This window comes from Nannospalax galili, unplaced genomic scaffold (genome assembly GCF_000622305.1).
Source record: "Nannospalax galili isolate Female #2095 unplaced genomic scaffold, S.galili_v1.0 scaffold407, whole genome shotgun sequence".
In the NCBI taxonomy this organism is placed as follows: Eukaryota; Metazoa; Chordata; class Mammalia; order Rodentia; family Spalacidae; genus Nannospalax; species Nannospalax galili.
Genome location: NW_008355644.1, coordinates 234,274 through 253,522, shown reverse-complemented (window position 1 = coordinate 253,522; position 19,249 = coordinate 234,274). Strand labels below are relative to the sequence as shown.

The 19,249-nt window shown below is 38.1% G+C and overlaps 1 protein-coding gene across 9 annotated transcripts in view; it reads right to left on the bottom strand.

The window, feature by feature from the left end:
- Window positions 1–19,249, bottom strand: part of Herc1 (HECT and RLD domain containing E3 ubiquitin protein ligase family member 1) — a 199,422-nt gene that overhangs the window by 165,933 nt on the left and 14,240 nt on the right. For all 9 annotated transcript variants that reach the window (XM_029556090.1, XM_029556083.1, XM_029556082.1 and 6 more), the window contains exons 2-3: window positions 13,926–14,881; window positions 6,506–6,601 (exon numbers count right to left, since the gene is read on the bottom strand). In XM_029556090.1, coding sequence (XP_029411950.1) covers window positions 6,506–6,601; window positions 13,926–14,855 — 1,026 coding nt within the window. In that variant the 5' untranslated portion in view covers window positions 14,856–14,881. The remainder of the gene's footprint in view (window positions 1–6,505; window positions 6,602–13,925; window positions 14,882–19,249) is intronic.

Here is a 19,249-nt window from a genome sequence, read left to right as displayed (position 1 = left end):
TATGGAAACCCTCCCATTCACAATAACCTAAAAAAATCTCAGAGTAAACCTGACCAAAGACATTAAAGACCTCTACAGTGAAAATTTTAAATCTTTAAAGAAAGAGATTGAGGAAGACATCAGACGATGGAAGGACCTCCCATGCTCATGGATTGGAAGAATTAATATTGTGAAAATGACCATCCTACCAAGAGTCATATATAGATTCAATGCAATGCCAATCAAAATCCCCATGACATTTTTCACAGAATTCGAAAAAACAGTCCTAAGATTCATATGGAAGCACAAAAGACCTCAGATAGCCGAAACAACCCTGTGCACTAAGAGCAATGTTGGGGGAATTACTATACCAAATTTTAAGCTGTATTACAGAGCTATAGTCATAAAAACAACATGGTACTGGCACAGAAATAGACCCATAGACCAATGGAACAAAATTGAACACCCAAATATGAGTAAATGCAATTTCAGCCACCTGATATTTGACAAAGGGGCCAAATACATTAACTGGAGGAAAGACAGCACGTTCAGCAAATGGTGCTGGCAAACTGTAACTCCACTTGTAGAAGAATGAAACTAAACCCTTATCTTTTGCCCTGCACAAAAGTCAATTCCAAATGGCTCAAAGACCTCAATGTAAAGCCTGAAACTCTGAAACTCTTAGAAGAAAACATTGGGAAAAACCTACAAGATATGGGCATAGAAAAGGATTTTCTAACCTGGACATCAATTGCTCAGGAAACAAGAACAAGAATCAACAAATGGGGCCTCATTAAACTAAAAAGCTTCTGTACATCAAAGGAGACAACCAAGGAAACAAACAGAAAACCCACAGAATGGGAGAAAATCTTCACCAGCGACACATCTGATAGAGGTTTAATTACCAGAATATATAACCTTACCCCAGTCAGACTGGCTAAGATCAAGAGAACAAATGATACCAAATGTTGGAGAGGATGTGGGGAAAGGGGAACACTCATCCACTGCTGGTGGGGTTGCAAACTGGTTCAGCTCCTATGGAAGGCAGTGTGGAGAACTCTTAGAAAACTACAAATGAACCTACCATTTGACCCAGTTATACCACTCCTTGGCATATACCCAAAGAACTCATCCTATTGCAGAGACACTTGTACATCCATGTTGTTGCTGCCCTTTTCACAGTAGCTAAGAGATGGAAGCAATCTAAGTGTCCCTCAATTGACAAGTGGATAATGAAAATGTGGTTCATTTATACAATGGGGATTTACTCAGCAATAAAGAAAGATTAAATCATGAAATTTGCAGGTAAATGGATGGAACTAGAAACTGTTATACTAAGTGAAATAACACAGACCCAGAAAAAAAAAAATCAACATATGTTCTCCCTCATAGGTGGATCCTAGAACCAGACTCTGATAAATAAGTATGCAAGCAGACATAACTACAGGAACCAGGATAATGGAAAGGAAGCAGGGAGGTAAAGGAAAAGAAATAACCTGAAAGAGAAGAACAGTAGGAAATAGGCCTTAAAAAGGGAGCTATGGATAAAAACTGAGTTAGTTTAAGGGAGGGGAAGGGAAGGGTATACAAGGAACCAAGGGGATAAAGGGAAAGAAGGAGCTCAAGAGAGGTAGGACCATAGGAGAAGGGTATTAGTAAGGGAGAAAGGGGGGAAATGGGGGCACCTTAAGTCAGAAAACAATGATGGAGGGGTGAGACAATGCGAGAGATAAACAATACCTAGCTAGTTTTCAAAACCAGAGAGAACCATATTACTCCTACACTGACAAATTATAAAGAGCAGATCAAGAAATACACGTGTAGGTAAGTTTATCTGAGAACAACCAATCTTTTCCCCAAGATTTTTCTACATGACACACTGTAATTAAAAATACCAAACTGGTGGAACTAACCTTCTTGTGTGTTTAACAGACATACTTTGAGGTCTATAATAATAGGCAAAGCACTTGCTGGGCAAGCCTGGCAACTGAATTCCATTCTACCCCTGGAACCACTCTACATTTTTTTTCATTGTTCATTTTTTAAAAAAATTAATTTTTCTTGATCAAGGAGGCTGAGGAGACCCCACTAGATGGACTTGATCCAGTGTCCAGTCTATAAAGTGGAGGGTCAACACAGAGGAATCGTTTCCTCCATGCTTCCAAGCAAGCCAACCATAGTTGAACAGGACCTTTGACTTATCTTCATAAGGCAGAACTGGTAAAAGAAAGGAGCCAGGGTCTCCTCCTAAGCCCATGTGACCCCTGAGGAACAGATCCTCAAACGATCTTAAGAGTAAAAATGAATCGGTTTATCTGGACCAATTGTATGGCCTTAAACACCCCAAAGGAAAGTATAACCAAAGATTAAATGGACCAATATAATTTCCTAAGAGTCAATATGTATAGCTAAAGGCTACATAACAAGCAACAATGCCAGACAGGCAACACCTTCTTTTGAGTTGTTGGCCAGGGTGGCCATAGAGCATCCCAGATAGTAACCCAGCATAGAACTGAGGAACTGAACAGCAGACCCCAATCTTATTAAAAGGATTATTGACAACTGATTACTGCTAGATGAAGAACAGCTAACCCTCCTAAACACCTCTAGATAGGCTGACTAGATTCAACAGTAGGGCAAGTAGCAGGGAATGGCTGGGGGTGCCAACAACACAACACAGCAGACAGCAGCAAGGATATCAGAGTATAAGGGCTCTAGTGGGGGGTGGGAGCCTATGGGAGGGTGCTACCTGGGAAGTGGGTGTATAAATTTTAAAAAAAGAAAAAAATTCTTCAAAGCATAAAAATTTGCTCCTTAATAATTGGTGGATGTGAAAAATATTACCATTGAAATCTACCTGATGACTTTATATCCATGCTCAGATGCCAAGGAGCTCAGAAAGTAAACGACTGTGGCTCGTAATAATCAGATATATAGAGATTGGAAATGCATGTGCCTCTTAGTGTCAATTGTATCAAAAATGAATTTTTCTGTATGAAACTGTATTTCACAATAGTGAAATGGAGATCTTTTTTAAAGTTTAAAGCCTCATTTAATTTTATGCTTTGAAGGGTTTATACTGAGCAGAATGTTGTATAACTGTATTAATTCAGCTGTAAACCTAAAAATTTACAGCCAGTTTTGAATGAGATGCAGCTTAGCTCTGGAAATTGTTATTGAATATGTCGATTATGTTGTAATTGTCAATGCTGTTGTAATGAAATGCTTCTTCTAATTATATGGTTATTAAATAAATAATTTTTTTAAAAAATTTTTAAAAAAATAAACAGTGCCAGACAGAAGAAACCTTCCTTTGACTTGTTGGCCAGGGTAGTCCAAGAGACTTCCAAAATTATATAGGCTATTGCCACAGTTCTTAATTGCCTCCCACAACTTGAAGGTAAGACTCTACTACTGAAGACAGGACATACTTCAGACACAGGATTTAGGGCAATGGAGCCGGAACTGACCTGGAAGCCACCTCCTTTGAAGGCTAGCTCTCAAGCTTCAGAGAGCAATATGCAAGCTGATAAGGGAGAACATCAATTGATGGTCCAACCCCAGCGTCAAAACCTAAAAGCCATATCAATGACTGGCATAGCTAGCACATGACATGGGTGTATTCGTGGCACTTTTATCGTGGGGGGGTGATCAACAGCTACCTAATTGGACTTAAAGTCCACTCAATGGGAGGAAACTCATGTGTGATACTGTAAACCTAGCCAAATACACATGGCTGCAGAGGTCATAAATCTTAGAGAAAACCCCGAGGCTGTCACATAACTAGACAAATACAATTTCTTACTATGTGCAAAATATGGATCTTTAAATTTATAGACAAGTATCCTAGTCACCTCCCATCAAAGAAGCTTCTTTTTCAACAAAGAGTTCCACAACTGCTCACACACACAGATTGTCTGTGAATTGCCCAAGCCTAAGTGGCACATCTAGGCTGCACCTCTACACCTAAGGCTAATGGAACATAGAACAAGGGATGAAGAGAACACTAATTCATCTTTCAATTCTCATCAATGAAGCTCCCTCATATGACAAAGGGCCAGGAACACAAAATGGCCAAATTGTAGAGAGTAAGAATCTACAGAGTGTGGGTCTTTGGAGAGGACTCTTATATTAAAACTCACCCACCCAGGGCTCAGGGACCACTGGGGAACAGAAAGCAGAAAGACTGTAAGAGCCAAGGAGGAGGTGCATGACCATACTGTATTAGTCCTACAGATGCCTGAGACCCTTTTCATATGAACCTGCAGCAATGGTGTCAGCATGCACAAGACCCATGCAAACTCAAGCTGACAAAAATCCAGCACAGAACTGTGGAAATGGACAGCAGGTCGCAATCTTAGTTGAAGAATTATTGGTAGCTGAGTACTGCTGGGTGAGGAAGAGATGAAAGGAGGGACCCTGGATAGACTGACTAGACCTCAGTGGATGAACCTGCACTAAGGGACATCTGGGGACACTAATTTGACATGATAGGCCTTAACACAAGTGACAGAATGCATGAATTCTGGGAGGTGGGAGAGGCTATGGGAAAAGGCCAATGGGGAAGGGGCTATAAAGATGATTAAGATATTTTGTATGAAATATACAAAAGTTCAATAAAAAATTTTTAAATAAATGAAAAATAAATTAAAATATTAAAGAAAAAAAGAATGACACCAGTACTAAATGAGGATTAAAAGGCAGAAAACATGGAGTAACTATATGCTCTACAACTATAAAAAGTTGAATGAAGCACAAAAAAAATGTCTTTGATAATCATATATCCATAGCGGTCATTGTGTCTTATTATTTTAAGACCTCTGTGTACACAAACGTATGTGTGTGACGTGTAACACGGTTAAAACAAATAACATACTTTAATTCTGTCATCCCTATATTCCTGAGAGACAGTAGTCTCTGTTTGAAGAAAAAAAGAGATACAAATGAATAGTGTCAGTAGCCCTGAATCTGAATATATTAATACGAACTCAGAAGGCATTTTGGCTTCAATACAAACAAACAAACAAACACACACACACACACACACACACACTCATGCACCACAAACGTACACATGCTAAGCATGAACTCCATAGCTATGGCCACTAAAAAATAGCCTAGAAAGAATAAGATCAAATCAGTAGTAAACAAGCATCTCTAGCACCCTGATTGTGGCCTTAAAATTTTTTTTTCTCAATAAAAGATATCACCATGTTTTGGAGGAAATTACCAGCTTATTCCCTTGGGCAAGAAGTATACTAATATGCTAGAAACAACATACTATATAAAACAGCAAGGAAACTATTGAAGAACTTAGGAGCAACCCCGAAGAGACTACCACCCTGAAGAGACTGCTAGCCAAAAGGAAGCAATGACCTTTACTACAGACAGTAATTCAAGAGACTGAAACTCAAAAATAGCTTCAAACCTAAGAGTTCATAATATTTTTAAATGAAGTTAATTAGTCAAGCAGAAGATAATAAGGGTACCAAATTCATTAAGTTGAAAACCAGTAAATAAGTGGATAGAGAGAATCAAGCATTTATTCTATTTTTCCTATATAAACTGTAGCAGACTAATGAGTTGATAAGGGAAGCATAGCTTTAAAAACTACTTCAACTAATAATTGGAAAAAGAAATACCAGAATTAGAATATCTCACAGCTACCCCCTCCCCCGAAAAAGGGGAGACAAACACATAAAGAGATTTAAAAGATTTTATTATTTTTTAAGTAAGACTGAACTAGTGTGCAAGCATGCACACATGGGTGACACAACCACAAAGAACTGCAAGAAAGCTAGTTTAGAAGTCAAGATAATAATAGTTCTGTTGGGGAGGTGGAAACAAGTTTTGACTAGGATATGGAAGGGCTTCTGCAGTGGCTAGCAAAATTCTTTTTTTGGTTTTTTTAAGACAGGGTCTTCCTGTAACCCCAGCTGTCTTGGAACTCATAGGCAGACCAGGCTGGCCTGGAACTCTCAGAGATCCGCTTGCCTCTGCCTCCCAAGTGCTGCGATTAAAGGCGTGCACCACCACACCTGGTACAAAATTCTATTTTTTTAATTGTATTTATTTATCATATGTGTGTATAGGTACCCATGTGGGAGGATGCCTCAGAAAACAATTTGCAGGAGTCTGTTCTTTCCTTCCTCCATGTGGTACCTAGGGATTGAACTCAAGTTTTCAGGTTTGGCAACAAATATCTTTACCCACTGAGCTATCTCAGCAGCCTCCCCAATTTTTCAAACTTGAATACAGATTAGCAGGGTATTTATTTTACAATTCATTGATCCACACATTTGTTCCTGTCTTTCTGAATCTGTTTTATTTATTTATCTTTTAATTAAAGTTACCAGTACATGACCCAAAACTTAAAAATGGATATACATTGAAAAATCTTTTTCAATCACCCTGGCCCAAAACACCCCTCTCCTCTAGACCCAATCAGGTACTGTTTTCTTTTGGAGTCTTTGTAACATTTTACAACAAAGTCATTTTTAATATGAAGGCTATGGAGATTACATACCTCTTCAAAGAGACATAATGCTGCCTCATAGAGGGAACACAAGCCATCAGATGTTCTGGTTGGTTCTCTCCACTGACTCCGATCAGCAGATGAACCCTGTAATTAAACATTGTGGGGTACAATATGAAACATCCTTAATTCCAGTTCCAGGGGAATTCAATGCCCTGTTTTGACCTCTGTGGCACTGCACTACATGGGTGCATATGCATACATGCAGGCAATACACTCATACATATAAAATAATAAAAAAAAAGAAAGAAAAATCTGACTATTGAGTCATATGGTCAATTAAGCACCATCCCTAATTGCCTTATCAAACAGTAATTAGTTTTAAGAGTCACAAGGCTCTGGAAATAATCAAGGAAGAGGAATTTTGTCAGTTATATATTTTGGATGACCAAGATACAGTAAATGAGGCTATGGATTAGATTCCCAGTATAAGGAATAAAGGGAGGGAGGAAGAGAGGGAGAAAGAGAGGGAGGGAGGGAGGGAGAGCGAACAAGAGGAAGGTAAAGTTTCCTTTTGTGTATTATAGATTGTGTTATACCTAACCACAACACTAACTGCTATTTTTAATTACTAGCCTCTGATTGTTGTCACTATCACCCACTTTTCAGACAGCTTTCAGTAACATCACAGGTAATTAGAATCTTCCAATCACAACACACTGTTCATCATCTTTAGATCTTTGACTCTAATTGGCTACTTCTTTTATTGCTAGGTTACAAAACACTAACCTATTGTTGTTAACTTTTAAAAATTATGTGGATGAGTTTTTTGCCTGTATGTATTAAAGTCCACCACATACATACCTGTAGATGCCATAAGAGAATGCTGGAGCCCCTGAAAATGTTATGAACAGTTGCTAACTGCCATGTGGGTGCTGGGAACTGAACCTGGGTCTTCTGCAAAAGCAGCCAGTACTCTTAACCACTGAGTCATCTCTCCAGCCCCCCTTTTTTTTTTAATTTTTCGAATTATTTATAGTACTGCTTCTCAAGTTTTAGCTCTGGTTTTTAATTTTTCTTTTAAGCGAGCAAGACTAAACTAGTGTGCAAGCCCCTTAAAAAACACAGTAAAAATTCTGAGTAAAATGGATTTTTTAAAGATGTCAAATCCCAGAGCTGGAGAGATTGCTCAGTGGTTAAGGGCACTGGCTACTCTTACACAAGACCCAGGTTCGATTCCCAGCACCCACATGGCGGCTAACAGTCTATAGCTCTAGTTCCAGGGGATCCTACACCCTCTTCTGATTTCCTCGGGCACTGTACAACATGGGTACACTTACATACATGCAGGCAAAACACCCATATACATAAAATAAAAATAAAATATATGTATATTTTCTTTTAAAAGATGTCAAATCCTAACTGATGGGTTAAAGTACAGTTATCTGACTCGCCTTTGGAAGAAAATAAATAAAGGACAGTCTGTTATACAGAGAGCTTACATTGCAGGATGCTCTTCCCAGCTTGGTTTTTTATTCTTCTTGTTGCTGTTGTTGCCACTGTGGTTTTGGTTTAGTTTATTTGAGGTAAGGTCTCACCTGGGCTGGTATAAAAGCTGTGGTTCCCCTACCTGTACTTCTTGAGTACTTGGATTACAGGAGTATGCTGCCAATGTCTGGTCTTAAGTACTTTAAAAAAAATTATTTGTATTTTATGTGTAGGAGTGTTTCATTTGCATGTATTTAATGCAGCACACCTATGTAATGCCCACAGCTGTCAGAGAGGGGGTCAGATTCCCCGGAACTAGAGCAGTTGTTAGCCATTATGTGCGTACTGGGAACTGAATTCAGATCCTCTGTAAGAGCAGCCAGTGGTGCTCTTAACTGCTGAGCCATCTCTCCAGCCCCCCAAGACCTGGTACATTTTTAAAGAAATAAAATTTTGGATTAACTGAATAACTTCACGTATTTATTACATATGACAAGCTGTTCAATAGTCCAAAAATAAAGAGAAAATTTAAATAACATATTTGTGGTTTCAAAAGTATTCATTTAACTTTCTTTTAAATAACTAGTATGCAAAATATACCATTCCCTTCATTTGTCTAAGATATTCAGACAAGGATATAAGACTTGATGGAGCTTATTAGTTTATATTCTTGCTATCTAGTTTTACGTGAAAGTGCTTTAATCACTTTCTATTGCCTATGGAATCAATCCCCCAAATCCAATAGCATAAGATACAGGTTCTGTCTCAGATACAGCCTCATTTCATTCCTCTCTACCCCAGGGCCTTGGTGTCAAGCTGATTTGTGAAGTTTGGCCTTCCCATCTGTAAACCTCTCTAACCCCTCCAACTCACATACTTTTGTGTTGGCAGGCATATTCCTACTACCTTTTAACCAACTTCAGAGATTTTCCCCCTGCCTCTTTCCCTCTAGCCCTCCTCTTGTATCCCATTCACTTCCTCCCAATGCAGATATCCATTAGTCAGCCTGTAAACTTGAAATGGCTATTCATACTTCTTACATTAAATTAAGCTACCTAAAGGCATGGATGTGGGAGAAGGATGTGGTTCAGTGATAGAGTACTTGCCTAGTATGCCTGGGGCCCCAGGTTCAATTTCTATCAAGAGAAAGACAAATAGTTCTTCCTACAGGCATAGCTATAAAGTTTACTTATCTTTTTAATGTAACTCTTATCAGGCATACAGAGCTCAGTGAAGACCTAGCAATATCAAAGACCAAAGAAGTTTATATTGTGGCTTATTTTTTAGAATGTGAAGGTATGTACTGGCATTGTAATATGAAAAACTTTTATTTTACCCATTCTTATTTAAAGCTAATGAGCATCTATGGGTGCCTACTCAAATACAATTAGTGTGTGTATGTGTGTAGTGAACATTAAGAACCACAAAAGTACATGTAATTTACAGATGAAACTTATTTTTGTTAGGCCTTGTGCCAGGTACTCAACTGATGGTTGGGTGCCACTCCTCCTAACTTGAGATAAATCCTGCTCTAGTCACTCAGAGGTAGAGAAACACGGGCAGGAAAAATTAAGTCAGGCTGAGATCCAGTGTGCTGAGAGCCTCTCCATAGTTCTTTAATTCTCAGACTACACTATAGAAGGTAAGAAATGTTTCTGAAGACCATCAGATCCTTATCACTTACCACGCAAGGGAGAATAACACAAAGTTTAATTAAATAACCTTTCCTTCTTCCCTAAAAACAATCTGACATTTAATTAAAATTCTGTTTAATACATACCTGAGATGACTTTGAGAAGGCCCAACTAAATAAAACACAGGGTTCTTCTCCACAATGGATCCAAAATTCTGGAGAAAGTAGTCTACTTTTCTGTGGTACCCTTGACTCAGCTATATGGTAGAATATAGCCTTGAGGAAAGGAGTGATTCCTGACTAGGTGTACCTGGTATTTCATCCAGGAATGACAAGACAAGGGAACAGAAAACTAGAAAGCCCACAATAAAATGAGTTTGTGACATTTTACATCTACTTTAAAGGTAGGCATTTGTGGGAAAAAAGATCAATTTACATAAAGAGGGTAAGAAGAGTATACTATAGTCAGAAAAAAAACATAGGTTTCACAGGCACACTCAATTAGGGTTTATAAGAGTTAACACAGGGGCTAGAGAGATGGCTCAGCGGTTAAGAGCACTGACTGCTCTTGCAGAGGACCGGGGTTTGATTCCCAGCACCCACATGACAGCTACGAACCGCCCTTAACTCCAGCTCCAGGGGTATCCAAAGCCCTCTTCTGACCTCTGCAGCACTGCACGACACAAATGCACTCACATGTGCACTCACATGCAGGCAATACATGCATACACATAAAATTTTTTTAAAAATTTAAAAAAGAGTTAACGCAGTGCCTGGCCCATAAAGTGCTTAAATTGGGAGACCACGTTATATTATGATGCTCAATAGATCTAGAAATCCAGGCTAACAAAGTTGCTTCATCTTCAAGATCGAGGTGAACAGTGTCTACCTCAAAGATTAACACAGCAACTGAGAAAGAAGTGCATGCAAAGAACCTGATGGGCAACAGCACTCAACGAAAGTTAGTTCACCTCCTCCCTCACTCCAGGTAGTGAGGAGCAGTAAATCAAAGAAGCTGAAAAAAAATGGGGGCAGGGGCGAATATTATTAAATGAAGAATAAATATTTATATAAAGATTTTCTGAGCTTGTAGAGTCAATTTAAATATCTGGGGCCTGGAGAGATAGCTGGGTGGTTAAGAGCACTGGCTGCTCTTGCAGAGAACCCAGGTTTGGGTCTCAGAACCCACATAGCAGCTAACAACCATCTGTAACTCCAATTCTAGGGGATCCAACACCCTCCTCTGACCCCTGGAGGCACTGCACATATAGGTGCACTTATACATACGAAGGTAAAATACTCATACACATAAAAAAATCAGATAATTAGTACATATATAAGTACGTATATCTTTTAACTTACAATAAAAAAATGCTAAAATGCTAAAAAAATGCTGGGGTTGTTGGGTGCTTTTCTAACACATACCAGGTCCTAGAATCAATCCAAAGCACTGGGGAGAGGGGGAGACAATGAAACTGAACAGTGCTAAATCACAGATCTTATAGCTACCTGTCTCTGCCTGCCAGAAATCAGGTCATACCTACCTGCAGCCTCTTTCCTTGTCCCTGACAGTTCATTCCTCACATTTGTAGCTATAAGCAAGACCAAGCCCTCCCCCTTGCAAATGCAAGATAAATTCATGTCCAACCCAGTATCTGGCTTCTTGGCATATAGACTAGGCCAAATTAAATTTCATGGTATGGAACTTCCCCTCATCCTCTAGAAATTTATGTTAGAAACCTCCTTTGTTCTCTGTGGCCTCAAGTCTCCCTCTCTTAATAAAGCTCATTCTGAAGGGTAATTTCAGTTCCTTTCCTGAATCTGTATCTGACATGCATTTATGTTATAATAAACAGATACTTAAGATAACAGTCTAGTCTCCTAGGGTACCCCTTTCCTACTAAGGAGCAATATTGTAAGATACAGTCTTAGAAGGAAAGGTGAAGAGGTCTCTGATTTTGTTCAAGAAAGAAATATATCATGACAAGTAAATAATCATATAGCCATGTTTGCCTAGTAATATATTCCCCCTTCCCTTTGGTAACAAAGGCAATATAAAATATATAGCTTATGAAACAAATTCAGTGACTTTTCACATAAATATTAACATGTGGCATGAGATAATGTATTAAACAGAACTGTTTAATACATCTAAATGTTACAGATCTGAAAGGAGCAAAATCTCAAAGTATGAAAGTAAGAGTATTACCAGAAAGTACTAAGAATCAGAAAACAAAATGAGAAAAACAGATGTCCAGGTGAGAGATTGTAAATATTGAGGAAGAAAACACAATGAGCCTAATTATGTCATACAACTGTTATCTGAAGACTTTCCTTGGATCACTGCATCTCTATGCTCTAGGTTTTCACTCTATCTGACAATCACAGGACCTGTGTCAACTGCATATTCCAAATAAAGCACTACATACTTTCCTTATTTTAATTTAGCATTAAAAAGTTTCGATTTTCATATATTTTGTCATCTAAAATTTTCAAGTACTTAACTATAAAATAATTTTTTAAATCAAAATAAATGATAAGAAGTGGTCCAGTATTAACAGTTCAGTTCACAAATATAAGACATAAGCCAGGTGAAAAGTTAGATGCTTCTGCTTTAAAAGCAATTTTTTTAAGAAATATTCTGCCAGGCATGGCGGCACACGCCTTTAATCCCAGATCTTGGGAGCAGAGGTAGGCAGATCTACATAGTCTACAAAGCCAGCCTGGTCTACATAGTGAGTTCCAGGCCAGCTGGGGTTATAGGGAGACCCTGTGTCAAAAAGACTGAAAAGAAAGAAAGAAAGAAAGAAAGAAAGAAAGAAAGAAAGAAAGAAAGAAAGAAAGAAAGAAAGAAAGAAAGAAAGAAAGAAAGAAAGAAAGAAAGAAAAGGAAGGAAAGAAAAAAGAGAGGTATTCCTACTAATCCAAAAACTTTGCATTTCACTTGGTGGGAGGGGGAGAAGGGGCTTAAAATAGGTATATATAACAAGTGTCATTTTCAGTTATTTTAAATAAATTTGTAAGCTTATATTTGGCAGGAAATGGTGTACACACACATACACACAAACTTGACCTTTAATCCCAGCACTCAGGAGGCGAAGCAGGCAGATCTCTGAGTTGGAGGCCATCCCGGTCTACATAGTAAGATCCAGGCCAGTCAGGGCTACACACTGAGACCCTGGCTCAAAAAACAAAACAAAAACCCTGATTAATTCAGCCTAACTGGAGTTAAGTCAGCTTATAAGTATTTAAAGCTTAATATTCTAAAGTAGTATTTTAAAATTCAAACTTTTATTCCTGGATTTCACCAAATTACATTTCAGTCTTGCAAATTCTTAAAATTTATCATACATACTATATTTTGTCTATTCTTTACTATAATACCCAAGGTTATGATAGTTAAGTAATTTATTTTTACTGACAATATTCTTTTCATAGACTTCTGCTTAGCTCATTACTTCTAATCCTTTGGTCTCTGCTCAAATGTCACAATTCAGAGACTGCCTCCCTGACCACATTAAAATAGCACAACTTTTACCTCGCAGTCTCTGTCCTGAGCCTATTCTATCTGTCTGTCTGTCTATCTGTCTATCTATCTATCTATCTATCTATCTATCTATCCATCCATCCATCCATCCATCCATCTACCCATCCATCCATCTACCCACGCTACCTACCTATCTACCTACCTATCTCTATTCTCATATCATTCTACATTCTCTTTTCCTCTTTTCTTAAAATATTTTACTTGTCTGATTGTCTAGGTAAGCTCTATGAAAGCAGAAACTAAAACTCTAGATCCTATAACATTACTTGGCATACATTAAAACTTGGTGGTGGTATACACCTATAACTGTAGTACCTGGGAGGTAAAGGCAGAATGATCAGAAGTGCAAGGCCAGCCTCAGCTACGTACTGAGATAACGGACAGCCTGGGCTACATGAGACCCTGCCAAAAAACCAAAATAAAGCATAAAAACTAGGAAGGATAAAACTGAAGTTGTTTTCAAAAGACCACCATTCCCATTAGCCAAGGTCTCTTATTTTACATATGAATTTTCTAAAACACAAAGAAATTAGGTTTAATTTCCCAAATCCACTAAATCATGCTAACAATAAAACTATAAAACAAGTTTCTAATCCAGTGGCCTTAACACTGTATTAACTGTCCTATTCTATAGATCAACATGTATAAGTTTCTTCACACAGGATACACAAGATAGTTAATGAAGCTAATACCAAAAGAACTCCCAAATCATTCACTATTACCACAAAATCATTAAAAATAGCTGATTTCTCCAAAACTTCTTAACTACAATTTTTTGTTAAAGTTGACATTTATAATACGTACCAAAGAACGTCTCATCTGCATTAATATAGCCATAAAGCAGTCAAAGCTGATCATTCCTTCCTGGCTTGATAGTAGTTTGCTTTTATCCATGGTATTTATAACTGCTGAAGCCCCTAAAGCCATTTCTATCCATTCAAGAAGATATCGCAATGAACCTCGTTGAGCTGCTAAGCCAAGCAGCAACTCAGAAGCTAATCTACGACCTAAAGTGTCGGCCCCAGAATTTGGAATAGTTACTCCTTTAAGAAATGTTGTTACTTGTGATAAGCAGTCCAAGCCCATAGGAGGAATCTTGCTTTCATTTGCTAAAGACAAAGGTGGCAAAGAGCTTACAACTTCAATTGCAGTGTGAATAACGTCGTTGCAGAGACTAAGACCAGGTCCCGACACAGGCATCATCCAACTTTGTCTCAGAAGTGCAAATAATAAACTTAGACCAGTTCGGACACCCATTTCTATAAGTGCATCAGTGCTTGACCGGGGACGTTCACTAACAGAATGGACATCTGCTGAGCCAGAGCTGTTCTCCGGAGAATGCTGCTGCTGTTTCACTTTGCCTTTGTCATGGTACTTATTGGAAAGTGCATAAAATACACGCTGGAGTACGAGCAATCGTTTCCGAAGTGCCCCAGCAAATGGAGAATCTGAACATACCATCTTTGCTAGTGCTAGCTGGCTGCTAAGAAGGGCATCCAAATAATGGTCCTGCTCATCACTTGAAAGAGACTCACGTTCAAAGTCTGGTAACTGTGGTCCTTTGAGGCATAAAACCTGTTGAGGCAAAGGTACTACTTCCTTATTGCTAACTAGTTTAGAATACAGAACAGCAACTCCCTCTCTTGTAGCAATAGATTCACTGTCTTCTGTAATCCAGGAGCTGTTTAAGTGTTCAAGCCATTTCAGTTTCACTGGTGGAACCATAGTTGCCATGTTGATTTATTCTTCAGCCATTAGCTCTATAGAGAGAGAAACAGTCAAAAGAGATGATTTATAAAATGTTCCTGAAGTTCCATTTTATGTTACAATTAGTGATTTCAAATTGGTGAAATGTAAATGAAGTCTAAAATTTGGCTCATGGTTATATAAGACATTAACATTAGAAGGAAATGGGTGAAGGCCTATGGAAACTAAATATAAACCAAAAATTGCAAAATAAAAAGTTATTTTATGGCCGGGCGTGGTGGCGCACGCCTTTAATCCCAGCACTCGGGAGGCGGAGGCAGGTGGATATCTGTGAGTTCGAGGACAGCCTGGTCTACTTAGTGAGTTCCAGGACAGCTGAGGCTACAGGGAGACCCTGTCTCAAAAAAAGACAAAAAAAATAATAATAATAATTCAGCAACATTAAAAAAAAGTGAAAAAAAAAGTTATTTTATAAAATGGCATTATGTTTTCTTCTTTCATTTAAAAAATGTTAGACTTGAATGGTGTACTCAGCAGCACAGTGCTTGTACTTTCATAAACATGACAAAAAGTTTATACTTGTTAAATGATGATAAAAGAAACGTAGGAGTTTTCTAATATTCCATACCTCTTCATTCTTAATTTTTTTCAAGAAAAAGAAAAACAACTTCCAAAAATTAATTTGGTAACATCACCCAAAAGGTAAGAGTAGGGCAGAGGACTTGAACATTAGTCTCCAAATTCTGAAACCCAGTACTACTCTCATGGTCCCAAAGCATTCTCTGAAAAACTTAATTCTAAATGCACTGTCTATGTGGCCTGTGAAAGATACATGTTTGTATCTGTGGTAGTTTGAATGAGAATATCCCCATAGGCTTCAAGTATTCGGACATTTTGTCCCCAGTTGGTGGTGCTGTTTTGGGACTTCTTAGAAGGTGTGGCCATGCTAGAGGCACGTCACTGGGGGCAGGTTTACAGAGCTTTGCCAGATCTCTCCAGTCACTCTCTGCTTCCTGTGCCTGCTTGAAGATGTGAGAGCTTAGCTTCTGCTCCTACTCCAGCCACCTCTGCCACCATGCCTCCCTGCCATGATGGACTCTTGTCCCTTTGAAACCATAAGCTAAATAGACTCTTCCTTTTATAAGCTCCCTTGGTCATGGTGTTTCTATCACAGCAACAGAAAAATAATACAGAAATGGAAGCAGGAGAATTATATGTGTAAAGTCACTCTGGACTACATGCTGAGTTCTAGGCCAGCCTGGGCTATGGAGGGAGAACTTGCCCCAAAAAAGAAAAAAAAGAAAAAAATTGTTTATATGAATGGATGGTTGATAAAATCTACGTGAAATGCGACAAAAGTTTTTAAAATTAGAAGCTGAATTCTCTTAAGAAACCTGCACCATGTCATACTTTATTTTTCTTCAGCTCCTCTCTCTCCCTTAATGCCTGTGTTTCTTAATAAATTTTTGTATCTGTAAGTTTTACTCTAGAGAACAAATTCTGTGCCCAAGGCAGCCAAGAACTGATTTTTCCCCCTTGCACTCCCTTCTGTGGTTATACCTGCTTTGATTCCTGGAAGGCACTATGCTCCTTTGTATTTTAGGTTTGCATATGCCACTCTCTCTACTTGGAGCCTGCTTTCACCCAGTAAATACCTAGTACAGATCTCAGTTTAAACAGCCTAATATAAGGGACTTAATCTGTACTCAGTAATTCAACCTAATCATTAATTAGCTATCATTTCTCAGAGAAGGTATCCTTGACTGCACCCACACTAGATCAAATCCATTTTTAAAACACACAGCAGGGGCTTCAGATGGCTCCAAAGTTAAGAGCACAGGCTGTTCTTACAGTGGACCCACATTTGGTTCCTAGCACCCACATAGTGGCTATAAACTGTAATTCCAGTTCCAGGGGATCCAATGCCCTATTCTGACCTCCATAGACACTGCATACACATGAAACAAATTTTTTTTTAAAAAAAATGAAAAAAAAAAAAGTTGTGCTGTAAAGTATTCCTTGAGAAATGTTTATTAAAAAAAAATATTAAAACACACAGCAGCCACTACTTTAATTTCATAGCACCTTTTTTAGTATTTGCAATTATTTTGTATTTGCAACGGTATTTGCAATCACATACTATTTATGTAGTTATTTGTTTAATGTCTCTTTGTAACACAATGAGAAGTTTTTATCCCAGATTTCTGATACTTTCTAAGATCCTACAAATTTCTTGAGTGTTGGGGGGTTAAGAGGAGTGTTTTTTTGATATTCACAAACAAGCCCCTTTCACACATATCTGAGTTTATACTCCAGTGACTGAGGTGTGTTGTTAAGTTCTATCTTGAAGGGGTTCAGGTGTCAGAGAAACCAAACAAGTGATTAGAGGATTGGCACTTTTATCCCTACCTCCAGACCTTTGGGAAGTAAAAGGGAGTGGAGACTGAAATTGAGTAGACATTCATCAAGGGTATTTACTTCCCCAAGTACAGAAAGAAGAGTCCATTTCCAAAGTTCTGCAACTGAATCTCAAGTTCATACTACAGTGTGACTCATTAAACTCGTTAACCAAAAATGTAGAAAGGACACTGCTTTGGACTGAGCACCTACATAAGACCAAACCATAATGGAGCATTCAAGCTAAAATTTCACATCAACAAGCCAAAACTAAGTATTTATCTGATCTACTAAGAAATCAGGAGAAAACATCAAAATCTCCAAATTGATCAGTTTAGTCATATGACAGAAAAAGTCCTCAGCTTACATATACAAGGAAAGCATATTTGGGTTTTTGTTTTTTGTTTTGTTTTGTTTTGTTTGGTCTTTTTGGGACAGGGTCTCCCAGTAGCCCCAGCTGGCCTGGAGCTCACTATGTAGACCAGGCCGGCCTAAAACTCACAGAGATCCACCTGCCTCTGCCTCCCAAGTGCTGGGTTAAAGGCCTGTGCCACTACACCCGGCCCATTTGTTTTGTTTTTTCCTGTTTCTTTTAGCCTTTTTCTGTCCATAAAGCCAAATGTCTTCTCTCACTGCAACACTCACTCCAGTTACAGAATAAGGGATTAGTGAATCATATATAAAAGTCAATTATCTACATAACTAAATATACTATAATTTGTCTTTTGACAAAATTATTAGTGTTTAGCTGCACAAAATTAAACATTTAATTTTTGGGATTATCATTATTTAGAAAGGAAATACACCTAGCAAGGGAAAGACTTGCTGAGTTTGCTGGCAAATTGTTTTGCTACATCGATAATAGGAACCAGTCAAACAAAGCAAGAAGCAGATGTACTTACTCAGCACACTAAGAACTACAGACAAAATAGAATCAAACTAATGGGCTTTCATGTTTATTCTAGAACCACAATCCTGATGAACCAGCTAAATAATAAAGAAAAAAATGCTGTTTTTTTTTAACTTATAATAATGATTTATTCCACTAAAAGTCCATTTTTCTTTTTCTCTCTTTCTGATCCAATGCAGAAATCCAAACTTAATTACATACATAAATGATCAAAGTCACCAATGAAAAGTACAATCCTCTAGAGTAGGTGGTTGTGAGCTACCCAACATAAGCGCTCAGAACAAGAGCAATACATGCTTCAAAACCACTGAGTTATCTCTCCAGTCTCAAGCCAATTGATTTTTAACTAAGGTATCAAAGTAGTTTAGGTCTTCAACAAAGGATGCTGGAACAACTAGATATTTACAGGGAAGAAAATGACCCTTAACCTTAATTTCATACTAAATACAAAAGTCAACTAAAATTGGTTTAATAGACCAAAACATAAGAGCTAAAACTAAAAATCTAAAGAAGAAAAACATAGATTTAGACATGGTAGTATACAACTATAATCCTGGCACTTAGGAAGCTGAAGCAGGAAGATGCTAAGTATGAGGCCAGTTTGGGCTACATAGCAAGCAAACAACAACAAAAAATTAATCTGAGTGTGATGGTGCATACCTTTAATGTCAGCACTTGGGAATTAGAGGTAGGCAGATCTCTGTGAGTTCAAGGCCAGCTTGAGACCAAGCAAGTTCTAGGACAGTCAAGACTACATAGCCAACCAGATACAGATAGAAAGTTAGATCAGTGACAATGTTAGCAACCTTGGGTAAGGTAAGAAAAGCTATTAAACTAGACAATCCAAATTTAAAACTAAGATTCTTCAAATGGTACTATTAAGAAAAATTTTAATTTTAAATAAAGAAAAAAAAAAAAAAGTCAGGAGGCCAAGATGGCTCAGTGGGTAAAAGTGCTTACTGCACAAGCCTGACAATCCTAATTTGATCCCCAGATCACATGGTAGGAGAGACTCAACTTCCAGATGTTGTCCTCTGACCTCTACATGAGAGTTATGGCATGCACTCACCCACGTTCACACACATGGGGACACACACAATAAATAAAATAAATT